Here is a 13,335-nt window from a genome sequence, read left to right on the forward strand (position 1 = left end):
GAAGAAAAATATGTCTTTTGAATTTTAATACATTTCCGAAGCATCACGCGTGTGTCCTTGGCCATTCGATCCTTGTCTAATGACATCCTGCTTTTGAGGGAGGGTGGAGTTTGATTAACGCAAACCTACAAGATACTTCCATATCTATTTTTATCCACAAATCTCAAACTCTCTGATGGAAACGGTTATTGCTGATGGCATCACGCATCATTTCGTCCACACGTCTTATTGGCCCACCGACTGACCAGCTGCTCATCTTTCCCGCCATGCATCTAAAGAATAGCTCAAAGAAGAAACCACCACAAAACATAAACACATATGGAAATGAGCCTCATCACAATGTCAACTCCGATAGCCCTTAAACTAGGCCACGTTAAATCGTCCACTGGGTGCATCAACGGCTTATTTCAAGGTCCACCCGAGCTCCCACCCAGGGAAGCTCCCACCGCCAAGGACAAGTTGTGCCACACTCACACGTACGGGGATTGTACAATCCAAGCAAGGAATAAATTATGCTACACGAACCAGATTATTGAACGACAACCATCACGATGCGCGGAAAGATCGAGAGGCTAAGCAGTTGCTGTTGAAGAGCACACTCGTGTGATCGTCTCCATCGGACGAGGACGCTGCCACCTTCGGGTTCAACCAACTCACACGCAGTTGACACGCGGCGGATTGCATTAGATACGCCGAAAAGCGTATCGAATGTATGCAAACTCACCTGGGGCCGACACACAAACTAGTTTCGCTCTCCCACATGAGCCGAGGCCTAATCTCGTTATGGCGCAGTGTCATCCGAATGGCGTCAGGCGTGCGGTCATTGGAACGAACCCACCACCGAAGATGCACATTTTTGGTGGGGTGATAGTTAATTTGATAAATTTCCATTCCTCCCCACTGTTGCTCATTCAGCCACACTCAGGCCCGATCGACCTCCGCTATTGCCGAAAGCTGCCAATCCACACGACAATACTGTAATTTTATAACAACCCGTTGAATGACCCCATCATAAGCACGGTTGTCCTCCGTGTCCGAGTCGGTAATTTTCCAAACAAAGTTCCGATTTATCAGATACCTTCAATCTAACCGCCGCTCACGGTCTACACGATCGGGCAACGCTGCCAACACGGTGCACGCTGCACCGTGTTTGGGTAACATTGGACCATCATCTTCACCCTTCAAGCGGTAACAACAGCAACAGTAACACACAAACAACACCGAGCCTGAGTGCTCTCCAATGCAATCATTATTAGTACGCCGGCAAGCCTGCCAATTAGCCGCAGCTTGCGGAGCACCTGCCAAAAGGTGTCGGGATGGGTTGCTTGCGCCACCCAAGCCTCGCCAAGCCAAGACTCCGAACCAGGTTAAGCATCCTTCTAGCCGCTTCTGAAAGGTGCGGTCCTCGAGCCGATTGCTTAATGCATTGGCCTCTTCATCAGAATGCAACAACAGCTCTTTGAACGGTAACCTGGCTTGGGGGGGGGGGGGGGGGAGATTTTGGCAAATGATTACAAAGGGTGACGAGCACGTGCCTTCGGCCCACATCAAAAAGGGCAACAACAGCGCGCTCTGGCACGTTTCGGTGACGGCAAGGTCGACTAATGGAGGAATTTACGATACCAATTCCTTTTTTCTTTTTTTCTTTTTTTTTGTATAGAGTTTGACATTTGACCGCTAAAGTTATACAAGCGTCAGAGCATCCTAGGATTATGTTTGTACACAACTGTCAAAATCCAATAAGACGAAGACAATCAAATCCAATATGACGTAGGCAATTAGGAGTGAAAAATGTAACTAGGTTGATGACTATTTCACTAACGCACGCTTTCTGATTTAATACGTAAAACCCCCTCAATGTCGATATCGGGCGCTTGTTATGTCTCCATCTGCTTGAAATCAAACGCAACACTAATAGGCCATCAGCTTGTAGATGTCTCTATGTAGATCAATAGACGTGAGTGATCAATTCGAGTTCATTAAGGTGTTCTGAAACCTTTACTAAATTGTACTTATTACACCTTGAACAGAATTTACTTTGAAATGACCTTGGACTCCGCAAGAACTAAAGATCCCCATCTCCCATCTCTAACGACACATGATCCCAAACGTAACCTTCGGCGCCAACGCTTCCTTGTTTCAAATTCGTCCTAGTTGAATGGCCAAAATCGAATTAGTGACTGACCGAATAATCTATTTCGCGACAGCCCCCCCCACCGTCGTCCCATCGTTTTCGGCAACCGGCAAAACCGTTGCCACTTAACCCCACTCCTTCCAAGCCCGAAAACTCCAATGCACTCTTCACTCTAGCGTTGATCACTGGGCGTTGAGGGCGCAACACAAACAAACAAACAAACAAACCCAACATCAACAAGCGCTTTGAAGGATCCTCGAAATGTGGGCAACGGCCAGGGCGCGCGATAAGATGCGATGCTGCATCGGTGTCGTCGTATAAAAAGCGTTCATTGATGTCCAACCCGGGTCAGTCGTCGGTAGCATTGGGCACGAGCGGTGTTTTGCGGTGATATATGTGAGCAAGCATTAGGCGTATTAGGCGTCATCAACAGTGGTTTGAGCATTTTGCTGGTGGTTGAGGCAGCCGAATTGGGAGCAGTGAATAAATCGGATTAGCATAAGCAATAAAAGTGCCACCAGTGTCGTCGGTTCGGAGTGAGTGAAGGACATTGTTGTGTTTTGCTGCGAAAAAAAAACCCCATAAACTCCAGGAAAATGAAACTGTTCGGAAGTAGCAGCACGTTGCTGGTGATGCTGATCATTGGATTGGTGTGGAGTGAACAGCTGGAGGAGCAGGACAGCGACACCAACGATCTGGAAACGGCAGAATCGGCCTTCCACATCGACCCAAAGACGGGTATGTGGTGCAGAAAAAGGGAAGAAAGAAGCTGGAACTTAAATCCTTACACTTTCCTACACATTTTCTCTCTGGCAGTGATTTTCACCGGGCTGGCCGGTATCGGGGCACTGGTGGTGAAGGGCTTGGCGCTGGGCATTGGTGGCGGTAAGCTGCTTCTGCTGGCCAAACATGCCGGCAACTCGCACAGCAGCTCCGGCTGGGACGATTCCTCCAAGTCGTACTCATCGCACCCGTCCTACCCGACGTACAAGTCGTACTCGAGCAGCTACTCGTCCTCGTACGAGGCGAAACCAACGTCGTACACTGGCAGCCTGAAGGTGTCCGGTTCGCTGACGCCGGTGAGTTCCAAATCTTCGTCCGACTCGTCGAGCTCGTCCACGGCCGCACCGACCAAGACGAGCCTCTCGCTTGACGATGGTGATGATGCACTGCCTGAAAACTGAGTTTCAAAATTTCAGGTTCATTAGCAGCGGGCTGGCTGGCTACTGCCTGGCGAACGGCGTTGTTGAGGCTGAGAGTATCTCCTTTTTTTGGCGAACGTTGTGAGCAAAATTCTGGACAGATCAGGGCGTGGAAAGAATAGGGGGGGGAAGGCGATGCAAGGCAGGCGTTACAAAAGCCTAAACCAAACTAAATCTGCTTTGTTTAGTAGTGCCTATTTGTCTAAGGTTTACTATTTTCTGGGGAATATACACCTATTTATAAGCTTTCATCGATCATATTGTGATACTTTGCTCATCTGATTAAACCGGTTTCCATTGTATTAAGCAATGCTAGATGGTTTAGCTTTCTTTCAAACGAGATCCGAAAAGTAGGCTTTGTGCTTGACCTTCACAATCGTTCCACCGCATTGGGACAAAATGACAAAATATCGGACCACGATTCCTAGCGTCAACCGTAGCAGAACGAAACTGAAGGTGGAGCATGGTGGATACTCACTGTGGCCTGGCGAGGTGAAGGTTAAGTTCACACGTTCAAAGTTTGTGCAGTAAATTAACGCCGTGAAAATTGCATCAGTGACTATTTATTAGTAACGCACCCTAATAGATCTACACGGTCCAGTGGTTCCGCTAGCTTCTCTCTGCTAACTGTGCTACCGCATGATTCACTTCCAATGGCACACCCGCGTGGCACGTGTTTATTTTCTGTCGGTTTTTTTATGGGGGATCGATGCACACGTGGTTTTATTGACCACTCTCGGTGAACCTACACGATCTACGAAAGGTGATCTTCAATCCGTACAGAAGGGGAAATAATTTAGGAAAAACGAAATCGAAGTAATCATTGCCATCAGGCAGGGCTACTAGCTTTTTGCTCGTTCCATAAACGATTTGCTTCGCTCGTTCGCTTGCTTGATTTGTTCTGCAACAGTTCCGTGTCTCCAAATACAAAGGAGAGGGTAATCTAACTTATTTTTTGCTCTATAAACACACATTGTGCAATACACGTTCTGAATGACGCATTTGTGATTTGGTGGTTTGTTTCGTTTAATAACATTTCAACTGCCATTAGATTGTTCGTCGTTTGTGCGCTCCAAAATCCATTCGAAACGAAACCCATTTCCGCAAATCAATAATACCACCAGTTGTGGTAGTAGTAGTACGGTCTGTACCAACGATACCGTGGGTAGTAGGAGTAGTATACGCCCGGGTGGTACACCGGCCGATAGTAGCTGTACGTGTACGCAGCTGACTGCTGCAAATCTTCGTCGGACATTGGCATGCTTTCCCGCTGCGTGATGGGGCTGGTTTCGCGCAGTATCTTGACCGGTGGTTGGGGCGGCGTATTGTAGATCGGCGGTATTGGGTCCTTTTCTGTCTCGGCCAACTGTGTCTGCTGTTCGATCGGCTGCTCGAGAGTGGCACTGCACGCGATGGTCAGCAGATAAATTAAGATAAAGAGATGATGCTGGAATGAAAGAACCGGGGACATTACAAGGAAATAGTTTTACTTTTCACAGGGTTTTTTGAGCCTTACCATTGCTTGGACCATTTTGGATGGATGTCACCTGTGTTAGAGCACTGCAAACTTCCAACTGTAACTGATCAGGGGTATTGGAGAGCAGAATTTATGTAGTTCGATGTAGCATATTGTTACTTGCGGTTGTACACATTGTCTCAATAGGACGTCGGCAAAATAAAGCACACGGAAACAATTGACTATTGTATGCTTGCGGGATAATTGTCACGTGGAGGCGGGTTGATATGTTAAAGATTCCCTGTGAGCGATACGGTTTGTTGACAATGAGCGATCGTCAGATTTGAGGTCTGAGGTTATAAATAGTCACTAAAACGGTCATTCGTGCTGATCGAAATAGATGACTGAATCAATTTTCAGAAATTACAATTTTAAAGCTTATAAAATATATAACCGATATAAAAATCGTAGATGCTGATAAACAATAATACTAAACGTAATGAAATAATACTAAAGTAAACGTTTCTTCATAGCATGGAATGAACATTTGTCTGCGTGGGCTCATAATATAACTCTGAAGACTACATAGCACAGTATAATCGCGTAGATTGTTACGACAAAACAATAAATTGTATGATTCTTCAAGCTGATTTTTTTTAACTTATTTTCATGTGCTATTCCAAATTCATTAGTATTTTGTTTTTACAATCTTAAAACCCCTGCAGCACCGTTCGTATAGATTCGATGTTCTACGTTTTATGTTATCCCCCTAAAAGTAGGCAACCCGCAATGCCAATACTGGACGTGGAGCAAAATGTTCGCTCATCCATCCGTTAATTTATTCATTTATGCACATGTTTCATTCATACTGTCCGGTCTGCGTACGATCGGGACTTAGAAATTGATTTTTAATTTCAATTTACAAAATATACTAAAGCTTTCCCCGAATAAAGTGCTTTACCAACACATTGATTTCTTCTTAAAAGTCCCTTGAATTTCTTGCTGTATATTTTAAATCTGTTAGCAGATTACAGCCCCATTGAAAATAATTCATACATCTTAGCTCTTATCAAAATTAGAAAAAAACTGTAAAACCTCTTAAAAGGTATAATGAAAACACATCTCTCGGCATGCCCTGAACTTCCCGGTAGATAAACCATTGATCTTCTCCATCGTGATTCATGGGTAACGTTAATATCCCGTTATAAGAAGAAATTTGCGATTTAAAATTAGAGTGTCGTCTAACAATAATAATCCTTTTAATAAAACATTACTTCGAGCAATGAATTAGTGCATCTGTTTGTGCTGAATGTGATTATCGCAGATTACGCTACCAGACGGCAGCCAGCCCATAAGACGCTTTCCCGTTTTGTTGACATTCTAAACCTCTCCAACGTCTCCATCAACCATTGGAGGGCGCGTCTACGAAGAACTGTCTCCGTGTCTGCGAACTCGTCGCGCTCAGATCGTTTTGCATAAATCTGCATGATAGATGCTTGGCCGCTTTACCGCAGCACAGCTCTTTCATCTAAAAAAAGGAAATTTATGGACGCTACCTAATTCTGGCCAGCTACTAGTGGAATGGCCTTTTACAACCGATAATCTTAATGATTGATTCACGAACGTGTGACATTTAGTGCGATCTGGTTTGTTTTTGTAAAGGGCTTGCTTTACGCTAATAGAGATCAATTCAGTGGCAATTTGTCACAATTTACATCAACCCGTTTAGAGGACGATCGCCTGCCTCAATCCCATAAATTATATCATCCCTAAAAGCCAGCATGATGCTTTGCCAAAACTCACGCAAACTTTGCGCGATCGCAGGGCACTAACCCCGTTCGTGCCTGCTAGGACGTATAAATTCCACGCGCTCAAACCCTCCGTGCGCTCTGCTACTGCTGCACAAACCAATCTGAAATCATAATCTGCCCTCGCATTCGCATTTGCGTCACTAAACCAGTTTTACACGCGGAGTGGCAGTAGAATGGCAGAATGTTGTAAAAATCGACCTAAAAGCCCCAAAAATATTTACACCTTTACCCACACGGAACACCCTTCGAAGCGTACTAAACCCGTCCTACCTTCATGCACACACGCACCGGTCCATGTGTATCGATCGGCGAGTGTTTAATTTTCCTCCTTTGCTTTCGTGCACAAAAGGGTGCTTTGGTGGAGGGAATGGGATGAGCAACAAAGCAACAGGGACGCTTCGATTCCGAAAGGGACCTTTCGCGGGGGGAGTGGGGGCAAGCCATATCCATGAAATTAACGACATCTTTTATTTTGATTGTGGCCCGCTGGCGAAGAATGCAACGCTTGTTTGGGCCCCTTTTTTGGCCGTTTCCCTTCGCTTCCGATGGCGTGCCACCCACTTGTGCCGGCCTTTTGCTGGTCCGTGGTTTCCCTGTAAAGTTCGGGATTGTTTACTCCAAAGATCGGGTCTTTTGACGTCAATCGATGGCCTGTAGCCAACTTCCCCGGGGACAATATCCATGGTGTTCCAGCTTTGTTTTTGGGGAAGCGGTAGAAAATCGAATCGTGCGAACAGTGTAGGACGCTGCGGCCCGATTATGGGAGAATTTGGAAATGTGGCACCATTTATTTCGGGGAAGTACACACTTTTGCATCTACACGACACAAAAGCGTGATCTTCTTTTTAAGACAGCGATCAAAGACGGGAAGATCGGAGAGAAAAACAAATGCAAAAGAAAGTTCCTTCGTTTCGGACGTTAAACCACACACAACACACAATCAAACATTTCTTTAAAGTGTAACAAAAAAACAGAGCAACCCTTAGACGATCTAAAACACAAAAAAGAACAAACAAAATGGCGTCTGAGAGAAATGGCTACAATATACTATACATGTTTTCCTCTTATGTGCTCTTTAATATAAACGTTGCTTGGTAGTAGTAGTAGTAGTAGTATTAGATGGTGTACATACACCAATACCACCATCTATGTCTCGGGAGTAAATGGTTCACAATGGGAGTCGATCGAGGGAAAAATAGCGACGATAGTTGACCATCCCTGCCGAGGGACGCTCCTCGGTACAGTGTGGAACGGATCGCTTCGAAATGGGAAGGGAAAAATAAGGCAGTTACTGTATGTGTTAGTGTTATGGTGGTAGTGGTTACGAATGTATAACCCTGCGTCTGTACAGCTAATCACTTTTCCTCCAACCATGGGCAGGGTAGCAAGTGTTCTCGAATCTTCTCGATAAATTTATATACATTGCAAAAAGGGGTAATTGAATAAAAAAGGGGAAAAATTCGAATAGTTGTTTAAAAAAATAGAAAATTTACCTTTTTATGCAATACATTGTGTGTAAACACATAAACTTACAAATATTTTTTATACAAAAAAATAGATTATTTACAAATTAAATTTATTAAATTAATTTATCAAAATTACAACCTAAAAGTGATGCAGTTTATTATTTTAGTAAGAAAATGTTTCTTATCTCTTATCCATTTCCATAAATTTATCTTTGCTTAATTTGATAAATTCGTCTCAGGTGAAAAGTTCATTACAGATTTGCAGCTCGTGTTTGCATCGTTTCGTGTGCTTTCAGGATAATATAGCTAATATTATTCATTTCTTAAAAACATCTCAAAACTACGAAACAAGACGGCGACAGTTGCTTCAGTGTATTGCATAAGCATTGCTACAAAATCAGTGATCGTGAAGTGTCCCAGCGGTTTATAAAAATTGTATCAAAGTGCACCTGTATTACAGCTTGTAACATTGCTCAGTAAATAGTGATTTAACATAAGAAAATTGGGTTTCTGTATTTATTTATACGGAAAGAAGATTAAAGCACCGTTGCTTTAAAGTTGGTTTATCTTTTCGATTTTTCAGTCCAATTACAATTACAGTGAATAATACTTGAATGCTTACAAAATTGTGGTGAAAAAAGTAACATCCATTTCATTGTGTGATCTTCAAATAAATGGTTGGCGATCGTTACATAAAAGGATCTTTCAAGGGACTCGTAAGCTACATCACGAAAGTGTAATCAACGTGCAAAGCTTTGCAAACATAAAAAAAATCAGCTGTCAAAAAGGGGGAAAATCAAATAAATAATACCCTAGAAGTTAAATTAGCTTTCGTTATAACGTTTTTTCTCAACGCATTCAAAAGAGGGTATATAATTATAGCTTTGAAGATTTTATTTCTTTTGCTTACATTTTATGGACACTTTTATGTGGATTGGTTTTCAATAGAAATGTGATATGATTTTTTTTTTTAAACGAGTAGTGTGCAATATTTTACAGATGATCGAATCACGCATTCCCACTTGTTGCGGCTTTACCAGTAGTGACCGTAGTGTCCGTAGTAGTAGCGCGGATAGTAGCTACCGTAGTAGTAGCGGGGATAGTATCGTGGATAGAAGTGGATGTACTTGCGGTACCCAAAGCCAAACGTTTCCGCTTTATCCATGTCGTCCTGGGACGACTCCACTGCATTCTCGATCGCATCATTTTCTTGATCGTTTGCTGAAGCGACGGTGTCTCGTTTAGTTAGTCCATCTTGGTGGGATCGTTCCTCAATGCCACTGGGCAGTGCAGCGACTACCGCGAAAACACAGACCAACATGCAAAGAAGCTGTAATCGTAAAAGAAGAGCAGAAGTTTTATGAATTAGTGTTTTTATTTTATTTTGTATTTCCATCCTTGTACGTACCTTAAACATTGTAATGCGTTTTTTGGGGGTTCGTGCCTAGATTAGAAACTTGATTAAAGGCTTGTTTCGAAAATTGATCCGCTCGGTAAAACAGTTCCAATTTAAATGATGTTCCATGTCCATGTAAGCACCTCCTTTTATACTTCCACAAATTAAAGATAGAACAATGCGTCAACCCATCAGTTGGAACGATTTGACTGCTGCTGACGTCACAGGAAGCACGAGATTTTGTTCTGCTGCGAAACGCTGCCCCAATGCAGCTCACTCGCCTATACTTTAGAATTTTACAGATTTTATGCGTCTTTCCCGTTCGTATCGGTCCCATCGGGGTCATCGGGTTCTAGTTTGGATCGTTAATTGCGGCAAAGGTATCTGAATGTGTGATTTTGGTGTCTTGCCCACCAAAAGTGAGGTACGAATTGCGTCAAACGAACCGTAACCATCGCGTGTGATTTACAGGTATGATTCGAAAAGTTCTCGTTGTGTGTGAGTCTAGCGATCGTATATTATGATCGTTCTGTACGAAACTGTTATGTCTATTGAAAGATAGAAAGTTAAGTGAATAATGTACACATTGAATAAAATGCATCAAATAAAAAAGTGTGCAGGATGCAATCGGTGATAGAGTTTTAAAAACGTTGAAAACAGCAAGTTCCAGCACTGAATCGCGTGGAATCAAAAGGGAGTAAATGAAGGTAAGTACCGTATTGTTTTCTTTTTATTTCTGGACGAGCCATCAAGATTTTTCTTTCACAATTGACTTCCCTTTCAATGATAGAGCCTTAGTTACGCTCTGTATGGATAATAATTTATTATGTGTTATAATGTTGTCGCTCACTACTACAAGCTACCAGTGGTATCCGTAGTAGTAGCTTGGATAGTATCCGTAGTAATAGCTCGGGTAATAGTATGCTGGATACGAGTAGTAATGATGATAACCGAACCCGAACGTCTCCGCCTTGTCCATATCGTCTTCACCAGCAACGGCCGCTCCTTCTTCCTTGGCGTTTTGTGGATTGTTCTGCATTGTTTGATGGAACGGTTGCTGCACATCGCGCTTTAGAACATTTCCCGTAGAGGCTTGTCCTGGTGCTGGCCATTCCGATACACGAGGCATAGCGGAGACGGCTCCGACAACGGTGAACAAGCACAGAAGCTTTTGAGAGATAAATTGTATTTATTATAAATACATTCTATATAGTCGAATATATTACCAGAAGTACCTTAAACATTGTGATTTTGATTTGCAATTGTTGAAAAGCGTTGGAAGCTTGTTATGATTGTGTCACGAGTGTTCGATTGATACTGCATACCGAAAGAAAGGTTCCTGTTTTTATACAGTTGGTGTGAAATTCACAAACAATTGTGGGGAAACCCGTCTTTCGACGTCACAGGACGTTTCAATGTTTCGGGTAACATTATATACATGTCAAAACTTTGCCATCATCGCCAACCATGATCTTCATATGCTTGCATATGATCACCGTGAATGTTTGAAACGCATATTCCACCAAATTTATATGCTCTTTCGACTATGTATTGCTGGCTGCTTGTTGTACCAACACACTATTGTGTGAAAGTATACAGGTGTATTTACATGGGTCGAAATACTTTCCCCTAAACCACTCTGTGTACTATTGTTCGTGTAGGAACATAGACAAAAACACCCCAAACAGACAGAAGGATGACCCGCAAAAACTTGGCAGACATAGTGTTACTCAGTGTTTATCACCCAGGTGAGAGAAACGAAATGGAGCGCATGAAATATCAGAATAAAACCCACAACAAACAAAATTGACTGTAAATTGAATTATATCACGTCAAAAGGTGTGTCATACAACCAAATTTACGCTGTTTGCACACTGATCACACAAAGCCAAATCAAGCAAAAATGTGCAAAAGTCAAAGCACTGTGGATCGTTCAAGTTCAAGATCGTTCAGTGATCTTGAACAGAAAGACCAGATTATTGAAGAAGGTTCGAATATCATTCAAAATAATCAATTTTTGGCAGTTTCATCAATTTCAGGAGCTCCTTAACACAGACGGCTGAAAACTGCCTTAGTATTTGTAATGTTCTGAATTGCAGGCATTTGTATTCCTATTTTAGACTTTTAGAAAGTTGCTCTTAGGATGGTTATAATGCATGTGTTGAATGTTGTTGCGCGCCATATTGTAGCTTACAAAATGCATTCAATCTTTCTTTACGTGATACTCACAACAATATTAGAACTCCGGGTAAGTTGTGCAATAAAATCCACGAACTTTGAAGCAGTATACGTTTTTTTATTTGAATTTTGTACCATTTTATTTCTTTATTCGGAATATTAATTATGCTTTACTAACTACAATATATGACAATAACCATATAAATAATCATGTTTTTTTAAATAGAAGCCAATTCGGTACTTTTGCATCACTTACTGACAAAACACCAGTAAGACTACGATTCCTACTCGTTCGTAATTTCCATATTCTAAATTATTCTTCCAAATTGTTTAAACATACGCGATAATACCGGCCAATCCAGGCTTCCATTTATTAGCATTCCTCATAGCCAGATAGTCAGTCCTTGCAACGGGAGTCGATCTGTCTCTAAACATTTACATTCAACAAATTACCCTTTTTTTTCTTTCCAATGTGTCATTCACCGCATTAATTAAAAAACCATTTTAATCATAAATTATGGTTTAAATTAAGCTTTTTTTATTAAATAAATATCTAATAATAGTATCCATGGTAGAAGCTAGGCTGATAGTAAGCAGGATAACCGTATCCATAGTAGCCAGGGTAGAAACCAGGGTAATAGCTCGGATAGGTGTGGATCACCTTGTGGTATCCGAACCCGAACGTCTCCGCCTTATCCATATCGTCCTGGCCCTCGACCGCTTCCACTGCTTCCTTCGGCTCTGCTGGCACAGTCTCAGCCTCCCGCTTCACAATTCTGGGCTGATAGACGGCCGACGGCCTCGGTTGGCTAATTCCGGCGGACACCACCGCAACGAAAGCAAGTAAACACAGTACCTTAGGGAGAGAGAAATCGCCGTGTTATCACCTGGAGAAGCTGAAATTGAAGTTCTTCTGTATACCTTGAACATCGTGTTGGTATTTAGATTTCTTTTGTGATGCTTTTGTGAGCACGTCTCTCTGACAGTGTGTTTCTGTAACTGATGTCTGTCCAAGCTCCGGATGCGACTTTTATATCCTAGACACCAAAAGAAAGCTCGCAGATGATAGCTGTGAATTCCACGTGACGTCACAATCGTACGGTACTGATAGAATCGATGAGAAATCGCAACTCTCTCTCTCTCTCTCTCTCTCTTTCTCTCTCTCTCTCTATCTTCATGGCTTTCGATCAGATGTCGTCTGCCAAACATTGGAGTTTCCAACTTTAATTAACATCTGCTTCTGGCCGCTAGGGTTGCTTCTAAGAGCATTTTGATAATTCTCAAAAAGGGAAATTCCGGTCCATTTACGATGAGGTGACATACAATAATCAAACATGTCATTCTTGTACGATCTTGTATTTAAAAAAAACGGCGTACTTCTTTGCCATTTTTAACATTAATACATTTTAACATTAATTTGGTTGGATAATTTATACATCTTCATTGCACTTTGAACATACGGTGTGTCACTAAATTGATCAATACAGATTCCGATAGTTTTTTTTTATATTAAAATAATTTATACTGTTCATAAAATATAGTTTGTATAAACCGCTTGTCATTGATTTTGTCAATTCACATTTAATGATTCACGAAATATAATGATCACAAACTGCTAGTTCATCAGAAGTTCGCCCGAATGTACGACGTAGGACAACGCTCATTATTTCTTCTTGGCACTTATTGTAAAAA

The 13,335-nt window shown here is 42.2% G+C and overlaps 3 protein-coding genes across 4 annotated transcripts; 1 reads left to right on the forward strand and 2 right to left on the reverse strand.

The window, feature by feature from the left end:
* The first annotated feature begins 2,069 nt into the window (after positions 1-2,069).
* On the forward strand, positions 2,070-3,647 carry LOC120949987 (uncharacterized). 2 transcript variants are annotated; one of them, XM_040367667.2, is made up of 3 exons: positions 2,070-2,872; positions 2,951-3,213; positions 3,334-3,647. In XM_040367667.2, the coding sequence occupies exons 1-3, from the start codon at positions 2,731-2,733 to the stop codon at positions 3,340-3,342; spliced, it is 414 nt and encodes a 137-aa protein (XP_040223601.2). In that variant the 5' UTR covers positions 2,070-2,730; the 3' UTR covers positions 3,343-3,647. The 2 variants fall into 2 exon arrangements, with proteins under 2 accessions (XP_040223601.2, XP_040223600.2); XM_040367666.2 differs by having other exon boundaries at positions 2,071-2,872; positions 2,951-3,647.
* Positions 3,648-9,039: 5,392 nt separating this feature from the next.
* Positions 9,040-9,521, reverse strand: LOC120951394 (uncharacterized). The gene is made up of 2 exons (XM_040370081.2): positions 9,478-9,521; positions 9,040-9,399 (listed from the first exon to the last, which is right to left on the reverse strand). Exons 1-2 carry the CDS (start codon positions 9,484-9,486, stop codon positions 9,103-9,105), a joined length of 306 nt encoding a protein of 101 aa, XP_040226015.2. The 5' UTR covers positions 9,487-9,521; the 3' UTR covers positions 9,040-9,102.
* A 2,661-nt stretch (positions 9,522-12,182) lies between these two features.
* On the reverse strand, positions 12,183-12,670 carry LOC120952964 (uncharacterized). The gene is made up of 2 exons (XM_049607472.1): positions 12,565-12,670; positions 12,183-12,499 (listed from the first exon to the last, which is right to left on the reverse strand). The coding sequence occupies exons 1-2, from the start codon at positions 12,571-12,573 to the stop codon at positions 12,197-12,199; spliced, it is 312 nt and encodes a 103-aa protein (XP_049463429.1). The 5' UTR covers positions 12,574-12,670; the 3' UTR covers positions 12,183-12,196.
* Positions 12,671-13,335: the final 665 nt, after the last annotated feature.

Source organism: Anopheles coluzzii, chromosome 2, assembly GCF_943734685.1.
Source record: "Anopheles coluzzii chromosome 2, AcolN3, whole genome shotgun sequence".
Lineage (NCBI taxonomy): Eukaryota > Metazoa > Arthropoda > Insecta > Diptera > Culicidae > Anopheles > Anopheles coluzzii.